Raw genomic sequence first — 18,948 nt, 5'->3', positions numbered from 1 at the left:
TGTAAAGCATCCAGATGACGCTGCATACCCTCAGGAGAGTCAGAGATCAACACAATATCATCAGCATATAACAATAGTGGGATCCATGTACCTGCTAGCTGGGCTCCTCTGTCCCCCAATCTCTCAATGTAGTCAGAAGCCTCATCCACATACATACCAAACAGTGAAGGAGATAACGGGCAACCTTGCTTCACTCCTATAGTGGAGTGAACCAAAGTAGAGACCCCCTCTGGGGTGCGTACCTGTCCTGCAACTGATCTGTATAAAGCCATAATTCCCCATATGAGCTCTGTGGGTACCCCCATCTCCTGTAATCGCCTCATCAATCTGGCTCTGGGCACTGTATCAAATGCTTTGCGGAAGTCTACAAAGCTACAATAAATCCGTCGCCCATGCGACCTGCCCTCCTCAATAATGGCCCGGAGAGTCAAGATGTGGTCAAGAGTAGAGAAACCTCTCCTGAACCCTGCCTGTCCCTCTGCTCGAATGCCAACTCTCTCTGCCCATCTACTCAACTGCTGCTCAAGAATGGATGCATACAATCGTGCTAGTGTGTGACCAATCATAATAGTGCGATAATTCCCTGGCTGCATAGGGTCCCCTGACTTGTGTAACTTTCGTGTGATATTGTATGGCAATCGGGTGGTGGAATACACAAGTTTTCAGATTCACAGTTTGGTAACTTCCAACTTCCTAATGTGAATTTTCTCCATAGAGAGAGAAAGAAAGAAAGAACGAAAGATATATTAAGCATCTACTAAAGACCCAATGGGCCTATGAGACCAAAGTGATACAATAATATCCATGGCATATCTCATCATGGAATGGAAAATAAAACAAAATGAAAACATAAATATAGTTATCTCACTGGGGTGATACAAAACTGTCCATGGAAACTCGTCATGGAATACTGAGAACATAAAAATATGGGAGCAACCTCAACTCCGAGTAGATGGTATACCACTCTCCAAAATGTCAAGCATCGGGCTGACGAGTATGGCCGAGAAGTCTCCCTCAGCTATGTCACGTGGAAAGGTAGCTCGATGGCGGTGGAGCATGTCTTGGATCTGGAGTTGATGAAGTGATCGTGGCCAACGGGGGGGTCGAGGGCGTCGGGCACGCTGGAGTGCAGAGGCTCGGTCCGAGGTAATTCCTCTTGGGCGAGGTAAGTCCGGAGCAGCTCGTGGAGGGTCCACAAGATCCACTGAAACTGGTGATGGTTGGCTGTCGAGGGAGGGGGTAGGGTGGCTAGGGCCTGTCTCAAGAAGGTGTCCCTGTGTCTACGGAGCTCAAGCAGGAAGAGGCCCACGCAACGCTAGTCCTGGAAGTCAATGATCCTGGAGAGTGGACCGAATCCCTCACGAAATAGACAGTGAAACCTCAAGCGGATCTCATAGTATACTGGGCAGCGGCATATGTAATGCTCCTCCGTCTCAACCTATGTGGCATAGTCAAGAGATCCTCTCCTCTCTGGGTGTCCGTACGAGCTTCCCGGCTCTGAAGATGCGCTCAGCTCTACCTGTCTCCACTATGAGGCGGTGGGAAGAAACCCGTATCTGGCCAATCGCAATCCGCATGGCATGGGACACGTGAACACTCAAGTAGCCCGGCTGCTGAATAAATCCATCCTCATTGAGTGTGAGGAAGTGGTCTCTGTAAAAGTGCATCTTCGTGGGGAGCTCCGGGGGTGGGATCCATGTGCAATGTGTGTAGAGGCTAAGAAGATCTGACCGGATAACCCGGTTGGTATCCTCGTGAGATAGCCGGAAAAAAGGGGAGAGAGAGAGCCCATATACTGAGAGAGAGAGAGAGAGAGAGAGAGAGAGAGAGAGAAATGAAATGTTATATTAACGTCTTCAAAAGGCCATAATGACCTATGAGACCAAAAGTTACATCATGGTGGATCTGATACAATGTCTGGATTAAAAAACCCAGAAAATGAAAAATAAAGATGATACTACTGGCACCTAGAAAATGAAACTGGAACTGGAATATAGTGAGGGGGGGGTACGCTATGGAGGTGAGTGGAATATAGTGAGGGGATACAATATCATGTGGGACGGAGGGGTACACTATGGAGGTGCCTCCATCTCATAATATGTGCCGCATCGGACACTGGCGGATCTCCTCAATATCCTCTGTGGTCAGCACCCTGACTGGGTGTCCCGCATGCCTCGCAAGAATAATCCGAATCTGCCGCTGCAACCTCCGTCTATGTTGGGATGCCCTCCTCCGTAGTCGTGGGCGTCTGGACCACCCAAGCTCAATCGCACGATCAATCAGTGTACCCCTGGTGTGGGCGGTATCCATGTCTTGCTGCTGCTGTGGTCCATCTGGCGCAGTGATGGCTGGACTAAAGAAATCTGTAATGTGCATCTGAGTCTGGCTCTCTGTGCGCCTAAGCAGGCTATCTCTATGTCTCCGCAACTCAAGCAAGAACAATCCCAAACACCTCTGGTCCTGGTACCCCATGACTCTGGAAAGTGGTCCAAAACCCTCTCTGAATAAACAGTGGAAACGACCACGTATCTCATAGTATGCAGTACAATGGCATATATAATGCAGCTCTGTCTCTGGCTCCCCATGGCATACTCGGCATATCCTGGCCTCAGCTGGCATACCTCTATATCGGCCAATCTCAATCTCAAGCTGGTGTGAGGATGTGCGAATCTCACCAATAGCACATCGTACTGCATGAGACAAGTGTACATCCATGTAACTGGGTCTGATCACAAAACCATCTGCTGTGAGCTGAAGAAAATGCTCTCTGTAGAAAGCCATCTTCGTGCCCAGCTCCTCAGTCGGCTGTATCCATGTCCTCCTAATGTCCAGCTGAACTAAATCCTGACGGATGAGTCTGGTAATCTCTGTCCGTGTGAGAGTGAGAGAGGGTGCCTCCAGAGAATACTGGAAGGGAGGCAATCTGTCCATGCTAAAACCATGTGCCTGGAACCAAGATGTCATCTGTCCATACCAACAAGCCGTGTCTCCCTGTAAAGCTAACTGTCGGGAGGACTCCAGGGCGAGGCGTGCATATCTGTCTCGGGGGAGATCCCACAAGCCATGTATGTAGGAGACTGATCTCGTAAGAGCCTCAATCACCAGAGGGGCAGCCGCCAGCTCTGCTCTAATAATCTCATGAGGTACCACGGCCTTGGCTCTAATAATCCTAGCAATCATAGATACCAAAGGCCTCTCCATACCTCTCCACCCGCCTGCGCTGTGATGGCCCACTGAAGGTCCCCATATCTGCACTCCATAAAGCATAGCTGATGTCACTAGAGTGTCAAAAAGCCAAAGTTTCGTTCGAGGTTCCTGAAACTGAACCTGCGAACACATCCTCTCCAAACCACCCAGGGCTGCATGTGCTCTAGTCAATCTAGTCTCTGCTGCTCTCCTCATCGAAAACACTGGCCCACTCAATACTACCCCAAGATATGTATATGCATCTGTATACTCCACAATCTCTTGCCCATATATAAATGTGGAAGCTGATCGCCTAACCCACTGTGGCGTGGTGTTAAACACCATAACCTTGGTTTTGCCAAGGTTGACAGACAATCCACTATCATGTGCAAACTCATGTAAAGCATCCAGATGAATCCATCTCGAACCGAAGGTTCTCCGGCCATATGCACCGGCGTATCAAGAGTGAAAGAAAAAAAACTAAACTTTAGACTGGGTATGATTTCATCTTATGGTGAGCCATACCTACCCTGAAAGAGCACGATTGGTAATCATATGCGATATGCATTGTAGGTTCGAAACCCACCTCTTTCTTCGTTAGGCCTAGACGGTAGCACACCTATCGTCCGGCTTATCGCTGCTCGCATGGCAAAACTGGATGGTTCCTTACTAACCATTTACAAGGTTAGTTCTATTCCCAGGACTTTGAGGGGGATATGCTTTTCATCCTAACAGACCGAGAGGTTTGAACTTTGTTCCTACAGAACCTGATCAATTCGATCAGGCAATGCCACCTATTATTCATTGTCTGACAGCATCAGCCTCGAAACTGATCTAAGGATCGTTGAAAGAGTTCCGTCCCGCTTCTATTTACATGTAAGACTATTTACAAATGCCAGACCAAAGATGGACTACAGATCAAAAGCCATGCCTTCCACGCCAACCCCAAATCTTTGGTAAGAATGGAGAGCAGTAGGTTCCACCTCGACTCATGTGCTGACACCACCTTTAGGGAAGTCAAAGGAGTCCGTGGACACCGAGAACAACCGCAAGGCTCAAAAAGATCACCACAACCCCACAACACCCATGTGCGCCACGCTCACACACCAGCTTTTTTGTGGAAAGACAAAGCTCAATCAAGCATGCCAGCAAAGCCGACGGCAGTGACATCAAAGCTCTCGTTGTGGATGGGCAAGCGATTCTCCGCCTTCGCTCGATGAGCCCACACAGTAAGACGAAACCTTAAAACTTTGTACATATGTAGTGTAGCACTTCCTATTAATTGTACATACACATATACCTAAGAATGATTAGAAACTTGAAAAACAAAACAAAACTAAAAACGACAAAATACTATAAACATGCACATGCACCTATGTCACAGCACATATACATTTTTTTTTTTTTTTGGGGGGTGAAACCACTATTTTATCTTATTTTGGAGAACCCTCAAAGTGAGAGACTCTCATCAAAATACATCTAAAAACAGTGGAATAGTTCTGTTAATTAATTTGTTGCAGCTTGAAATTGTCATGTAATGACTGACGTAATGATTGACGGGAAGTATATATACTTGTCGATCCGAGGTTGTGCAAACGCCTCATAATTACGATCCAGCCATATAGTCCATATAGCCCAATATCTCACCCAGGTAAAGAAAAGAGCATATTCCTGCAATCTGGAAGGATATCTTCCAAACATCCAAAACATTTTCCCAAATGTCACACCACGGAATCTTGTTCGCATATCTCAAAATAGACGATTCAGAAAATCCCTTGTGTCAATGCATGCCCATAGCAAATGACAAGTACTCTCCATCTAATGATGGAATTGCAAACAATTTGGAGCCGCAATTTTCTGCTCTGCCAAATACTCTCCTACCGGGAGTGTTCCCGTGAGGCATCTCCATCATAGTTTCCAGAAACGCCGTTTCTGGCCCACCGAAACCTTTCCAGAAACGGAAACGGCGTTTCCAAGGTGTTATTTTTCCCAAGGTTTAGAAACCCGCGTGCTCTCTTTCGCCGGCATTTTGCGCCTTGTTTCCGCTGCCTGTTTGGAGCTGCTCTACCCATCTACCTTGCCCTCTACTCCTCTACCTCCACATCAGCCCTCTACCACGCCCTCTACCTCTCTACTTGGGGCCTCCACCTTTGCCATCTAAGCTCTACCAAGCAAGAAGGAGTCGCACCTTGCTCGCAGCCTGCAGGACCAGAAAAACAGCCTCCACTTCTCGAATCTCTCCGAGTCTTCCGACCTCGAACCGCACAAGTAAGTTAAGTAACATGGCTCGGACTCCAGATCCTTTTTGGCAGCATGTGGAGCAAGCATAGTAGCAGGGGAACCCCGTTTCCCCCCATTGGGAACGGTGGAACGCGTTCCCCCATCGCGTGGACCAGTGGAACGCTGGAAACGTATGGTGGAACGTGGAGGTGGTCGAAAAAAGGTGGAACGGCAGGGAACGTTGGTGGAACGGTAGGTGGAACGGGCCAGGGAACGCTAGCCTGCCGTTCCCCCACGTGGGAACGTGCAGATGACGTGGATTTTTTTTAAAAAAAATGAAGCCCGTAAGCCTTGCACTAGGCGCTTTTCGGGAATTCGCACAAGTCCGTACGCCTTTCGCCGCCCGTCGCTTTTCGGAGTTCACGCCGTTGCTATCCACGACTCCACGAGTACAGCCGCCAGCGCCCGTACTGTCCTGCCCGTACAGCAGCTGTTCTGAGTCCTGACATTCTGTACTGCATAGTACAGTCGCCCCAGCCACTGGCAGCCAGGCCCCCAGCCCTTGCACTGTGCAGACTACAGTCATCTAAAAGGCAAGGCAGCAAGAAGCTTTTCTCTTTCTTCTCTCTCTCTTTTTTTGTTTGAACTTTGAACTTTTGGTGTTTTAAAAATTACCTATGGTGAATCACAATCTGGACTGCACACTGCACAGTGCACAGTCTCGCCCCATTAAACAGAAGAAAAAAAAGGACTCATTTCTCTGGAATGGTTAACTTTGAAAGCCTATTCAACTTTTTGCCCGAATTTGCAGACATCATGGCTTACTCGGGTTCAAAGCGATCAGCTTCAAATGCTACTTGGTGGGACGAGGTTGAAAGGCTAGAAAGGTATTCATCTAAGGGAGGTGCAACACGATGGAAATGCAAGCAATGTAACAAAGAGAAGTCGGGAGGAGCAAACCGTGTGAGAGCACATCTATGCCATGTGAACAATGAAAAAGCACAAGTGAACAAATGCCCAGGGACAACACCTGAAATGCGTAGAGAGCTTTTGGCAAAGTACCCAAGTGAAGAGGAGAAAGCATGTGCACGAAAGAAACCGGCAATTGATGCATCTTACTTCAGTAGACAAGGGGAAGATGTACACTTGGGAGATGGACAACAGTATGGAGGACTTGGGAGCTTTGCATTTTCCCAAGATTCGCAGTCTATGGGTGCAAGTTCCGGCAAGCAGCAAACCTTGGGAGCAGCTTGGGATCCCCGCAAGAAAGAGAGGGTAGATGCAGCTGTTGCAAGGTTCTTTTATCATGATCATGTAGCATTCAATGTTGCCAGGTCTCCATATTTCATTGAAATGGTCCAGGAGATTGCACGGTATGGCCCAACATACAAGCCTCCTTCATATGAGACCATACGCACCACCTTGTTGCAGAAGGAGAAAGCTGCAATTGAATGTGCTTTAGAGTCTGTGCATGAAAGTTGGGCAAAGAATGGTGTGTCACTTATTGCAGATGGTTGGAGTGACACTCGAAAAAGGTCCATTCATGGCATGGTTGCTTATTCTCGAGGAAGAATGCAATTCATTTCCTCACATGATGCTTCTGGGACTGGAAAAACTGCAGATCAGCTTGTGGAAGAGTGGGCCGAAGGTATTGAGAAAGTTGGACCAGAGAATGTTATTCAGTTCTTAGCTGATGGTGAGGCAACAAATAGAGCAGCTGGTCTTAAGCTTGAAGACAGGTATCCGCATATCACATTCAGTCCATGCTTTGCTCATTGTTTGAGCAACTTATTGAAGGATGTTGGCAGCTTGCCATGGGTTGATCCACACATTCAAAAAGGCAAGGAGATAATAAGCTTCATTCAAAACCATCAGTTTATTTTGAATGAATTCCGCAAGAGATCGGCCAAAAAGGATCTCTTGAAGTACTCAGAGACACGCTTTGGTTATAACTTTCTCATGATGAAGAGGTTATCCAAAGTGCAATTGCCTTTGAAGCAGTTGGTTGTATGCAATGAGTGGATGGGATGGGCACTTTCTCGCTCAAGAGCCGGCATAGAGGTTGCAAGAACCATACAAGACTTCACATTTTGGGATGAAGTCAATACTATCAATGCTATGATGAAGCTGATCATGCGCTTGATGCGGATTGCAGATGGACGGGAGCCATGCATTGGCAAGGTTTATGAGGGGGCTGACCGAATGATCGAGAAAATAGGGGAATCAAGAATTATGTGAAGCACGATGGAATGGTTATCATTCTCGTATGCATGCTGCAGCGTATGTCTTGGATCCCGAGTTCCAAGGATGTGGACAAGAGGCCGATGATGAGGTGATGGATGGTTGGGAGACAGTGCTTTCTAGGCAGGTTCGTGATGCAGATAACCGAAGGTTGGTGAAAGACCAACTTGGATTTTATCGCAGCAAGTTGGGAAGGTTTGGATCGGCTGATGCTCAGAGAGATAGGTTTAAGATAGGGGCTGCTTTATGGTGGGAAGATTATGGGGCTCGTACACCACAGCTTCAATCATTGGCAGTAAGGATCTTGTCTCAAGGTGCAAGCTCCTCTCCGATTGAGCAGCTATGGAGTGTGTTCGGCCATGTTGCATCCAAGAAGAGGAATAAATTTGGGACAAAACAAGTCAATGACTTGATTTTTGTAAGTGCTAATTTGCGCTTGCTTGGTGATATGGCATCTCCCAAACCAGAGAAGTTTATATTGCTTGATGAGGAGTCCTCGGATGATGAGGAGACACATGGACTTGCAGATCCTGGTCAGGATGGGATTGAAGATTTGGATGCTGTAGATGTTGGTCTTGATGATATGGCTTTCTTGGATGACATAGATGATAGTCTCCTTGATGGCATCACTGGCAGTAGCCATGCATGATATCTCCTTACTATTTGCAATGTGCATGTCACCTTGAGGCTTGGACTTTGGACTTGGATTGTTTCTTTTATCTAGGCTGTGCCATGTGGGCCACATTTTGTGCTTTTTGTCACTGATGTCATGTATGATGTGGGCTAATTTATTTTGACTTGTGAGATCTGTTCAGTGTTAGTATCTAGCCATGCAAATTATGGTGCACTAGACTTTAGTGTGTCTCTGATTTGGTTATATAAATGAGCATTGTATGTTAAGATTTATCGTCATTTCTAGGAATTATTTAGGTCGTTCCCTGTTTCCGTTCCCCCTTTTTCTCGTTCCCGTTTCCCTGGTGGTGCTTTCGTTCCGTTCCCGTTCCCGTTCCGTTGCTACTATGGGAGCAAGTGGGGGGTTATGCAGGATCTGGTGGCTCCAGGAAATAGAGATGTAAATATTGTGGGTTGGTCAAAACGGGGAGTGTCACCCGTGTGAAGGACCATCTTGCTCATGTTCCAAACAAAGATGTAGGGCCATGCCCCTCTGTTCCTCTAGATGTTCGGAAAAGCCTTGAAATGTGGAGGCGAAAGCGTTTGGCCATTCCCGAAGAGGAAGTATCTACAGCAATGGGTGGTCAAGAGCATGAAGCTGGTTCAAGTCAAGCAGCAGCAGCAAAGAGGGCCAGAGGCAGAGACACAGGATCAGATTTCTCCTCTACCTCAGTGTCGGGTGTGCATGCAAGGAGGACTCCTTTGCCAGGTGATGTATCACATTCACAAGACACCCCTCCAATAAATACTGTACAAAGGGCTAGCATCCAAGCAGGATTTCAAAAGCAAGCAATTGCAGAGGCAACTAGGGAGCTCACCCGGATGTTCATACGGTGTGCCATTCCCTTTCATGTGGCCAAGACAAATCAATGGAGGAAGACCATTAGGGCCATCAGCCGCATTGGATGCAAGTGGGATGGCCCTACATCTGAGGCTCTGCGGACACGAGAGCTAAAGCGGGAAAAATCATGCATAGAAGTGCAGCTAGAGCCCTTGAAGGAAACATGGAAAAAGTATGGCTGCACTGTATTGTGTGATGGGTGGTCAGATGTACGCAGGAGAAATGTATACAATGTTTTGGTGTCATGCTGCAAAGGCACTATGTTTTTGAAAGCCATTGATGCCTCCCTCCCAGGTCTCACAGTTACAGGTGCATTTATTTGGACACATATAAGGGAGGCTATAGTGCAAGTTGGGCCTAAGAATGTTGTGCAGGTGGTGACAGATAATGGAAGTAATTGTAAGTCTATGGGCTCTATGCTAGAGGATGAATTTCCAGCCATTGTGTGGACCCCTTGTGCATCACACAGCCTCGACTTATTGATTGAGGACATAGGTCAAATACAATGGGTTGAAGCCATCTTTTGCACCGCACGAAGCATGGTGAAGTTTGGGAAGAAGAGGCCAAAAGTCTTGAGCATGTATCGGGCCTACAGCACTCTTGAGCTATTGCAGCCTGCTGCCACCAGATTTGCATACATGTTCATTGTGCTTGAGAGACTCCTGCGAGTCCGCAGAGAGTTGGTACGCATTGTCTACTCAAATGAATGGCTAGAGTGGGATGAGAGAGAGAGCCCCAAGGCAAGAGCTTTTGTGCGTGATGTCATGAGAGAGGAGTGGTGGGTAGAGGTTGAGGGGTTGATCAAAACTCTCAACCCCATCTACACAGTGTTACGCATTACAGACATGGAGGGCAGTACTCTAGGCCTTTTATACGAGTACATGGACAAGATTGGGGAGGCTCTCAACAAGCAAGACTACTTGAGAGCAGAGCAGTAAGTCTCCTCAGTCATGGCTACCCTTGCTTTACTTCTTATCTTTATTTTACTCTCGAGTCTTTACATTGGTCTCGACTCTTGACTCTTGTTTTTTGTCCTTTTTTATCTTATGGTTTGATCTCTAAAGGGTTGATGAAATCAAGGCTGTGTGGAATCGGCGATGGGATTGGTTTCACAAGCCGATTCATGCAGTAGCACATGTATTGCATCCTTTGTGGCGAGATGAGGAGCAATACGAGAACGAGGAGCTAGAAGAAGGCTTCATGACATACATGAGGAACTTGACATCTGGTAATGTGCACATGCTGAAATGTATAGAGGATGATCTCTTGGCCTTTCGCAACCAGACAGGGAGCTTTGGTCGAGAGACTGCAAAGCTTCGAGAGACTCAGCTACAGCCTGTCTCATGGTGGGAGAAGTATGGAAATTGTGCTCCCACGCTGGTAATTCACTACCCTTAACTACAGTTTACATAGTACACTGTACAATGTGCATCTTTCTTGTTTCCACTTAGTTCTAATTTCTAATTGTATGTGCATTTCAATAACAGAAACGCATCGCCATTCGAGTGCTCTCACAGGATTGCAGTTCGGGTCCATGTGAGAGGAATTGGAGCACTTGGGCCCTCTTCCATACAAAGAAGAGGAATAGGCTGAGTACCGCTCAACTAGAGCGGTTGGTGTTTTGTCATTGCAACCTCCAGCTCCTTGAGAGGAATGCCCGACATCCGGATCCTTCGCAGGTGAATGTGGATAAGATCGACATCAGGAGGGAGAGGTTCATCCCAGAGATCCCACAGAATGAGCGTGATATGTACACCTTGCTTTATGAGGAGCTGACAGTGCCGAGCCACAACACCCGCTGCACCACCCATTCTCAGAGGCAGAGGGGGGGATCCATCGCTTCCACTTCAGCAGAGGCAGAGGACCACGATCCTACCATTTCTTCATCTGAGCCTGACTCTCATGAGTCGGAGGATGACTCCTCCATGGATGATCTTGATGAGTGATTTTTGGAGCACTTAGCTCTAGGATTTTGTCATGCCAACAGCTGCTGCCAGCCTGCCAGCCACATGGATGTTTTTTGATCATGTTTTGTATTTACTATAGTCTAGACTCTATACATATGGATTATGGATGATGGATGATGGATGATGGATCTTGTTTTGTATTGACTCTTTTGAGGCTTGAGCCTTGAGCCTACAGTTGTCATTTCTGAATTTTGATCTATCATTTGAGTCTTTGACATTGAACTTGAGCAAAGATGTATTTTTCAAGCTTTTGTGATGTTTTTATTAATTATATATGTATGTATTAAACCCTAAAACCGAAACTCCGTTTCCCCGTTTCTTCCCGAAGGCCGAAACTCCGAAACTCCGTTTCCCGCCGTGCTCCGCACCCCCGTTTCCGAAACTCGTGGAAACTATGATCTCCATAGAAAGACCTTCTGTTTTAAAGGCAATTTGCTTTGCCATATCTTTCCCAAATTACCTTTCCACCAGCCTAAGGATTTGTTCGTATGCCACATCCAATCTGCATGTCCCTTTGTCCATGGCTATGGAAGCAGTAATCTATATGCCCTTGCCGTTGTCGGTCCATAAAGTGGAAATTGCGTGATATAACCTGGTCAACTGTTCTTTGTCAGCCAATCATCCTGTTGTTGCCCCACCGGTATATAAGACATATCCCCATGTCCTACTAGCTGAGCAACAACAAGTCTCCAAGACAAGGCGGTAATTGGATCCGAATTGCCCCTGTCATTGTGCTTGTGGAAACGATAATGGTTTGCCTTCAGTTGATATGGCATCTCCCACAATGTAAATTCTTTTTTCATAGCACACATATGCACCCATGCCCGCATGTGCATACTCTCTACACACACACACGGCGCACGCACCCCCACAATCACTGGTATGTGCACCCACACGTATTAACTCGGATATTTACCACTGGACTCCCACAATAAAAGATAGTATGATCACCTCTAGTTGCAGTACTACTATTCCTCGCCACATCTGCACCATTGTACACAAGGATTCTGTCCATAAAATCTTGCAAATGAGTACACTTTTTCCCCACTTAATTCAAATCATTAGCACATTGTTACCTTAGCCTGTGCAGTGACACATCAACTTACTTGAGGTCAAAAACCTGCAGCCTACAAGTGAAAGCTGTGTCAAACCCTTGCAGCGGCCCCCAAGGAGGTAAACATCTGCATCCGTCATCCATGCAACTCCTCTTTGCAGGCTCAAGCAGGTCAAATTCGTGGAAATCACATCAACAAATTTTGAAGGTATCTCTCCTAGGCAGTGGTGAAGTTCAAGCCTCCGAAGTTTTGGCATATTCCTTAGCAAGTTCAAAAGACTTTCACTGGAGATAACCTGCAAATCAAATTAGAAAAACAGGTTCAGATTTTATTTAGTACCTAGTATCTGGTGCATATGAAGACCTGATATCTCAATACAAAGATGTAGAGAGTCCCAAGAAATTGTGTAGTGAAACATGAAATCAGATAACCTCTTCAAAACATGCTGTGGATCTACCGGTCGAGGTGCCTAAAAAGCCATAAAAACAAACAAAAAGCCATCAATACAATAAATACACTCAGCAATACTCGCTCTCTGTTCTAACATGCCCTTAAATGTATGATACTTCTGGCCACTAGGAACACATTTAGGGCAACTCCCGAGATATGCATGAGAGGTTGCATGATTTTCTACACCCCTAAAGCTCTAGCCCTTTCTTGACCAGAGGCGAGTGCAATACAAAAGCTGTCACTGGACCATTTTATGGCATCCATGATGAGCCATTGCTAAGCCCAAATCAAGGAGATGAAGATTGCCACACGTAACTGATAGTCGAGTCAGCCATGCAAGTTGCCACAGGGGTCCTTGCTCCTTCCAATAAATCATAAATCCTGCCATTAACCGTGAAGCTTGACTTCCCTTTTTTGCTTTTCTTGAGAAAAAAAGCCTTCAATTAGTTAAAGAAAAAACAGCCACAAAGGGCTAAGTACAACCACGACGGGCTAGATACAAACTCGCCTCATATAAGGGCGGGAACCAAGTAATCAAAGGGGAAGAGATGCTCTCCTCCGGCTGGCCGCTCTGTGAGGAGAAGGCTATCTTATACAGAGGGAGGGGGGCAAACAACCACACAGGTGGTCTCTAATGCCAAATGGGGTCACCGCCTCTATCTGTGAGGTAAGGGCCAAGCCTCCAAAGTCTCAAGAAGGCTTCCTGCTGCTTCCGCATGCGGTTAGAACGTCCCTGTAGCTTCCTCCACTCACCGTGGAGGGTGTCAATGATATCAAGCCATATGCTCCTGATGGTCTTAGGCGGCGGACCCTCAATGGCCTCGCTGCATCTAGCACGCCATATGTACCAGGTTGCTATGCTACTGCAAATCTCCCATCTCTGGTATGAGCCTAGTCGCCAGTCACCTGTCGATGGGGCTGTGATTGACTGGTGTTGCTGCAGTACGGTGGTGGGAGACCTGAAGGGCTGGTCCTCCGCCATCCTCCTCGTAAGTCCTGACCACTCTAGCCTCAATGGCCCAAGCGACAGTACCCCAAGTGATGATCCGGGTCGATGCCCTATCCATAGCGAAGATGGCCGCACCTCGGGCAAGCTGCCGACCGACCTCCAACTGCTAGCCAAGTACCGACCGCAAACCTCCTGTGTGCCATCAGCCAAAGAAAGAGAGTGATCTTCCTCAACCAAAAGCTGTTCCAAAGCCTCTTCCAAAAATATGAAAGGAAGCGCTCTGATAGGCCCTGAGATTGCTAGTGTGCTGCTGCTGCCGGTGTGGCATCTATCTCAGACATTTGGATCCTACGGCCAAGCCGCCCTGCATATGCAAAGAAGAGTCTCCTCCCGATCTACAGGATCATGCCAAATCCACTATCCCACGTCCCACTCCATCCGCGGAAGGGGTCAGCACTCCTAAATCCATAGCCGCCATAGTCTCTCCCTGGCCACCTTGGCCGGTGTTGGATCTTTGTGCCATTCTCGTGCCCGAAAACCAATCACCCTCACCCTCTGCAAGATGCAGCCTTTCAAATCCTCCAAGGGGTGCTCTGATCTCTCTAGTCTGCCATGGGATCATATAGAAAAAGTGAGCAGACCACTGTCCTCATCTGCTCCATGGACCGCCACGAGGATATCATATCTGGTAAATACGCCTAGCCACACCGGGGGAGTCAGGTTTGGAATAGGAGTCAGCCACTCTTGAGAAATAGCTAAGTCAATGTCGATGTTGAGCCTGTCTCTACCCCGGATCCTTGTCAGGCGTCTCTCCTACTCCTCTTGAGATAATTATCTGTGTGCAATCCAATCTCCGAGAGACTTGGCTGGTCCCATGCTCAAGGCGCCCCAGGATATATGCGATCGAGTCCCTAGAATGTGGCCACTCGGTATAATGATACTCTCATCATAGTGAAACAAGTGGTGAATATATGTTGTGTTTGTGCGTATCAATGTATCATATTGGGATTAATTGTACACTAGGCAATTAATTGGGATATGTTTACAGAAATAGGTGATGAGGAATGTGTGTGTCACACATAAGGGATCTTGTCTATATCATATTATTATTTATTATTATTTGTGATTTAATGATGGTGCGAGGATCACCAATTTAGGTGTCGCACGAGATTTTTGGTTGTTGTAGCATTTTCTTTTACACAACTAAGGACAGTTGCTTCCTCAAACGGGAGGATTGTTATTACAGGTATATATTTTATCATATTTTTGATGAATTAATAATCGAAGAAAAATATGCTTGATTTAATTTGTACAGGATTCAGCTTAATGGAATGTGCAAATGTGCACAAGATTCTCATAGGTGCAAATGTGCACAAAGTTATTTTATGTAACAAGGCCCATTAGCAATAATATTTGGGTAACGGTTTTTATGTGTACAAACCTTAGAGATTTTGGTATGATTAAAAACATGTAAAGCAATACCCCAAAAATGGGAAAAGCAAGCCCAATTTGTACGCTCATCTATTCTTAGCTCCTTGGGCTATTTTTATGAATAAAATTCTCTAAATACTCATGTCGTGGAAGGGGAGCTACACGGCCAATCTTGTGTTCTTTGATTTTCTTTCTCTTGATTTATGCTTTGATGTTATGGTTTATTTCTTTTATTATTTAATTTGTGGAATAATCTAATCTCCATGTAACATGGTCTTGTAACAATGGTATCAGAGCATGAAAAATTCAAGATTTGAATTTGGGTCATGGAGAGTTGAAAAAAAATCAAGAAATTCATTTTTACTCAAAGGTTATTGGCTTAGAGCAAATTTGAAGGATTTTCTACAAATTCAAAATACTTGCACGGGAAGAGTAGAATCTGCAGCAAGGGTACAAGGCTTTGGATAAGGACACAATTCATCCAAAATTCCAAGAGGTAAACAAGAGACGGTATGGAAGACCTTTGGGCAAAAGAAGACATGGTTATGTGAATTTTGTGGACCATCAAATCAAGATTTGGATCAAGGGCTAAGAAGAAGGCCACCCTTTTGAAGAAAACCACCATTCTTCTCCTAAAACCACCTTTCTCAATTCAAATCCTTTCCATAATCTATCCTTATGGATGAAATCAACTCTCTGAGGAGATTGTGGGCCTCATCTCTCAGAATTGCTAAGCTTACTTCATGGTCAATTTGTATAATGGAGGGCTTATATTAATTCTTCAAATCAATTATCTTCATACAAGAAGACTGTGCCCCGATTTCAAAAAAAAGAAGAAAATAATTTTGGAATTTAATCCAATTATGGGAAAATTTCCATTAAGCCATTTCTAATCACCCCATTGAGTGGCAGCGACGGTTATCTCTTTTTTTTTCTTCCTCCCAAAAATCGCGCTAGGCGACGGGTTGCAGGGCTGAGAAATCCTTGCAAAAGCTTTTATTATAAAGCATTAATAAGAGCTTTTTAAATAAGCTTATATATATATACATATATATATATATATATATATATTTAAAAGCTTAAACATTAAGGACTGAATCTCCGTCTTTTAAAAAAAAAAAAAATCAGGGCCCAGCGAGTTCACTTAGGAGTAAATTCTTGGATGTATATATATATATATATATATATATATATATATATATATATTAGCACTAAAAGCTTTAAGCGCTCATTTTCAAAATCTTTTAAAAGCTTATTACTTTAAGCTTTCAAGCTTATGTCTTCCAAAAGCTAATCTCAAAAGCCTTACAAAAGCTTTAAAAGAAAGCTTTCACATCTTTAAAGTGGGTTACAAAGTGCCAATTATGGACATCTAATTTCAGTAAATTTTCAGATTTTGGGGGAAAAGAAATTCAGCACAAGTGATCAACTAATGTTTTCTTCCTTGACTCCTTTGAAGACTCTTCCAACGAGTTATTTCTTGAGTTTGTTGTCCGCATCAAGGCAATAATTTGATTATCATTTTTATCCTTTGTGGGACACCATCGACATCGACCACTTCGACAATTCTTCTTTCAAAATATACGGGAGTCAGATAAGTTTGCTACCTTTTCGATTTTATTTCTGCATTTCCATAATATTTTACTTGTTTCTTTTGCAATGGCAATCTATCCACAACCACCCACTATCCAAGATCAAGTAAATGCACTGCAAGCTCAGTTATTAAGTGAGAAGAGGCAAAGGGAAGATTTTGAACGAAAATTTATTCGCAAGAAACGAAGGCGTGCGTATTCCGAACCTGATTCTTTGGATTCTGACGAGGACCCTATCCAAAGGACTGTGCGAGCTACTCTCAACGCTCAAGAGTCTCGAAAGAGACACAAGATTATCAGAAAGGCTTTTACTTTTTAGGACTATGTTGGCAAAAAGGATGCACACATCATCTAGCATGGTGTGAGTTGCGAGTTGTTACAATCCAATGAGCATGGCACATCAGTTGCATAAACCACTTGTTTCACTTCGACCGTGTGCAGTTGTGAAGCATAGTCCACTTGTTTCACTTGACCACAGTACAGTTGTCAAGCATGACACTACTTGTTACACTTTAACAACATACACCCGTCAAGTCTCAAGCTATGCCAATACCACAAGGTAATCAATATTTAATATGGAGTCACCCACGATACCAATTCACTAGGATGGCACACTAGCATCCGGGCATCCCCGTACAACTAAAGGGTGGACATTATGTAACATCCCTCCTGCTTGGATAAGTAACTGACCTCAGATGCTTGTCTTCTTATGCAAGCAAAGGAGACGTGTGTATATATATATATACATATATATACATATACATATATATACATATACATATATATACATATACATATATATATATATATATGGTTTAAATACCACGTGTGGGAGTGGAGCCACACACGTCGGGGGGAAGATTGCACCCAATCTTTTGTTCTTTGATTTATGCTCTGATGTTATGGTTTAATTCTTTTATTATTTAATTTGTGGAGTAATCTAATCTCTATGTACCATGGTCATGGAGAGTTGAAGAAAAATCAAGAAATTGATTTTTCCTCAAAGGCTATTGGCTTGGAGCAAATTTGAAGACTTTTCAACAAATTAAAAATACTTACACGGAAAGTGGAGAATCTGGCAGAAAGCCTGTAAAGGTACTTACATCAAGGTCAAGCTCAAAAATTGAAGAAGAAGCACTAAGGTATGAGAGGTTGCATTTATTTTATCCAAAGGATAAGAAAAAAAATTAGTAGTGGTTATTGACCAAAGGGCAAAGAAGGGTGGTAAACCACTCTCTAAATCCACCTCTTCATCAAAAAGCAGTTTTCTGACCCTCTCAACCTCTCCCTAATCCAACCGTACGCATGGAATCAGCAAGAGGAGGAGCATTAGAACCCACAACAGGATTACTAAGCCAGTAGGAGTGTCTGAATTCCATAATCAACGGTGGGAGATTAAAATTTTTCTTATTTTCTCTTCAACTAATAAAAGTGCTGAAAGGCTCTGCAGGGAGAGGAGAAACAAAAACCATATATATATATATATATATATATATATATATATATATAAATCCCTTTTTCCTTCACCATTTGGCCGGCGGGCAGCGAACTTCAAAATTTCTTTTTCCCTCTTCTCCATGGTGATTGCGCACTGCCGTAAATTCTCCTTCGTGCGCCATTCTACAAGCCAGTTTGGTGAAGCTTTACTAAGCTTATTATAAAGCTTAGTATAAAGCTTAACATTAAAAGCTTTATAACTTAAAGCTTTAATATATATATACAAGCTTAATTTCAAAAAGCTTTTGAGAGTTTCAAAGAAGAGAAAGGGCCATAATTCAAAAAATAAATAAAACAGAGCAGAAAGTTCTTTGAATCGTGCATAGGAACCGCGAGCTCCCCGAACTGCGCCCCTCCTTCCTCCATTGCCTGAATTGTTCCCTTCCACCTCTGCCTTCGCTTCCCTCCCTCATCGCTGCCCCCTCCTCCTTCCTCATTTTTTCCTTCGCTGCGCCATTTCGCTTCTCTTCCTGCTTCGCCCCTTTCCTCCTCCGCCTCCCCTCCTTGCCTTTGCCCGCCCTAGCCCTCCTGTTCATCGTTTCGCCTCCCCTCCTCTAATCGCCTCCCATCCTTCCTTAGCGCAGCGCTGTTGTGCTGTCCTTCCCCCGCCCCTTTTCGCCTTTAAAACATCAGCCTCTCCCCTTGCTTCCCTTTTCCTTTTTGCTGTTCCCTTTTCCACCCTCCTTTCCTTTCCTCCGCCTCAACGCCTTCCCCTTGGTTCGGATTGCTCCTCATCCGGGTTCAAGTTGGCCTTTTTCTTCGATTAGCATCATGGCTAATCATTCTCCCTTGGCCGGGCGAACCATTGTTTTCTCCAAAGCCGAGCTCGCGGTCCTCTATGCCGAAA

The 18,948-nt window shown here is 45.0% G+C and overlaps 1 protein-coding gene across 21 annotated transcripts in view; it reads right to left on the bottom strand.

The window, feature by feature from the left end:
- The window catches only part of LOC147622718 (BTB/POZ domain-containing protein FBL11-like), a 188,453-nt gene that overhangs the window by 36,077 nt on the left and 133,428 nt on the right, over positions 1-18,948 (bottom strand). For 9 of the 21 annotated variants that reach the window (XM_086822333.1, XM_086822334.1, XM_086822336.1 and 6 more), the window contains 2 exons: positions 12,234-12,477; positions 12,079-12,134 (listed from right to left, as the gene is read on the bottom strand). The exons of 2 other annotated variants lie outside the window; for them this stretch is intronic. In XM_086822333.1, the coding sequence (XP_086678459.1) occupies positions 12,079-12,134; positions 12,234-12,477 (300 nt within the window). Of the gene's footprint in view, positions 1-4,759; positions 4,877-12,078; positions 12,135-12,233; positions 12,478-12,613; positions 12,652-18,948 lie in introns of those variants that run through there. 10 more of the 21 variants (XR_015269489.1, XR_015269491.1, XR_015269490.1 and 7 more) reach the window with 5 other exon arrangements.

This window comes from Cibotium barometz, chromosome 28 (genome assembly GCF_041138505.1).
Source record: "Cibotium barometz isolate CiBa-2024 chromosome 28, ASM4113850v1, whole genome shotgun sequence".
Taxonomy (NCBI): Eukaryota; Viridiplantae; Streptophyta; class Polypodiopsida; order Cyatheales; family Cibotiaceae; genus Cibotium; species Cibotium barometz.
This window is presented reverse-complemented; position numbering and strand designations above follow the sequence as displayed.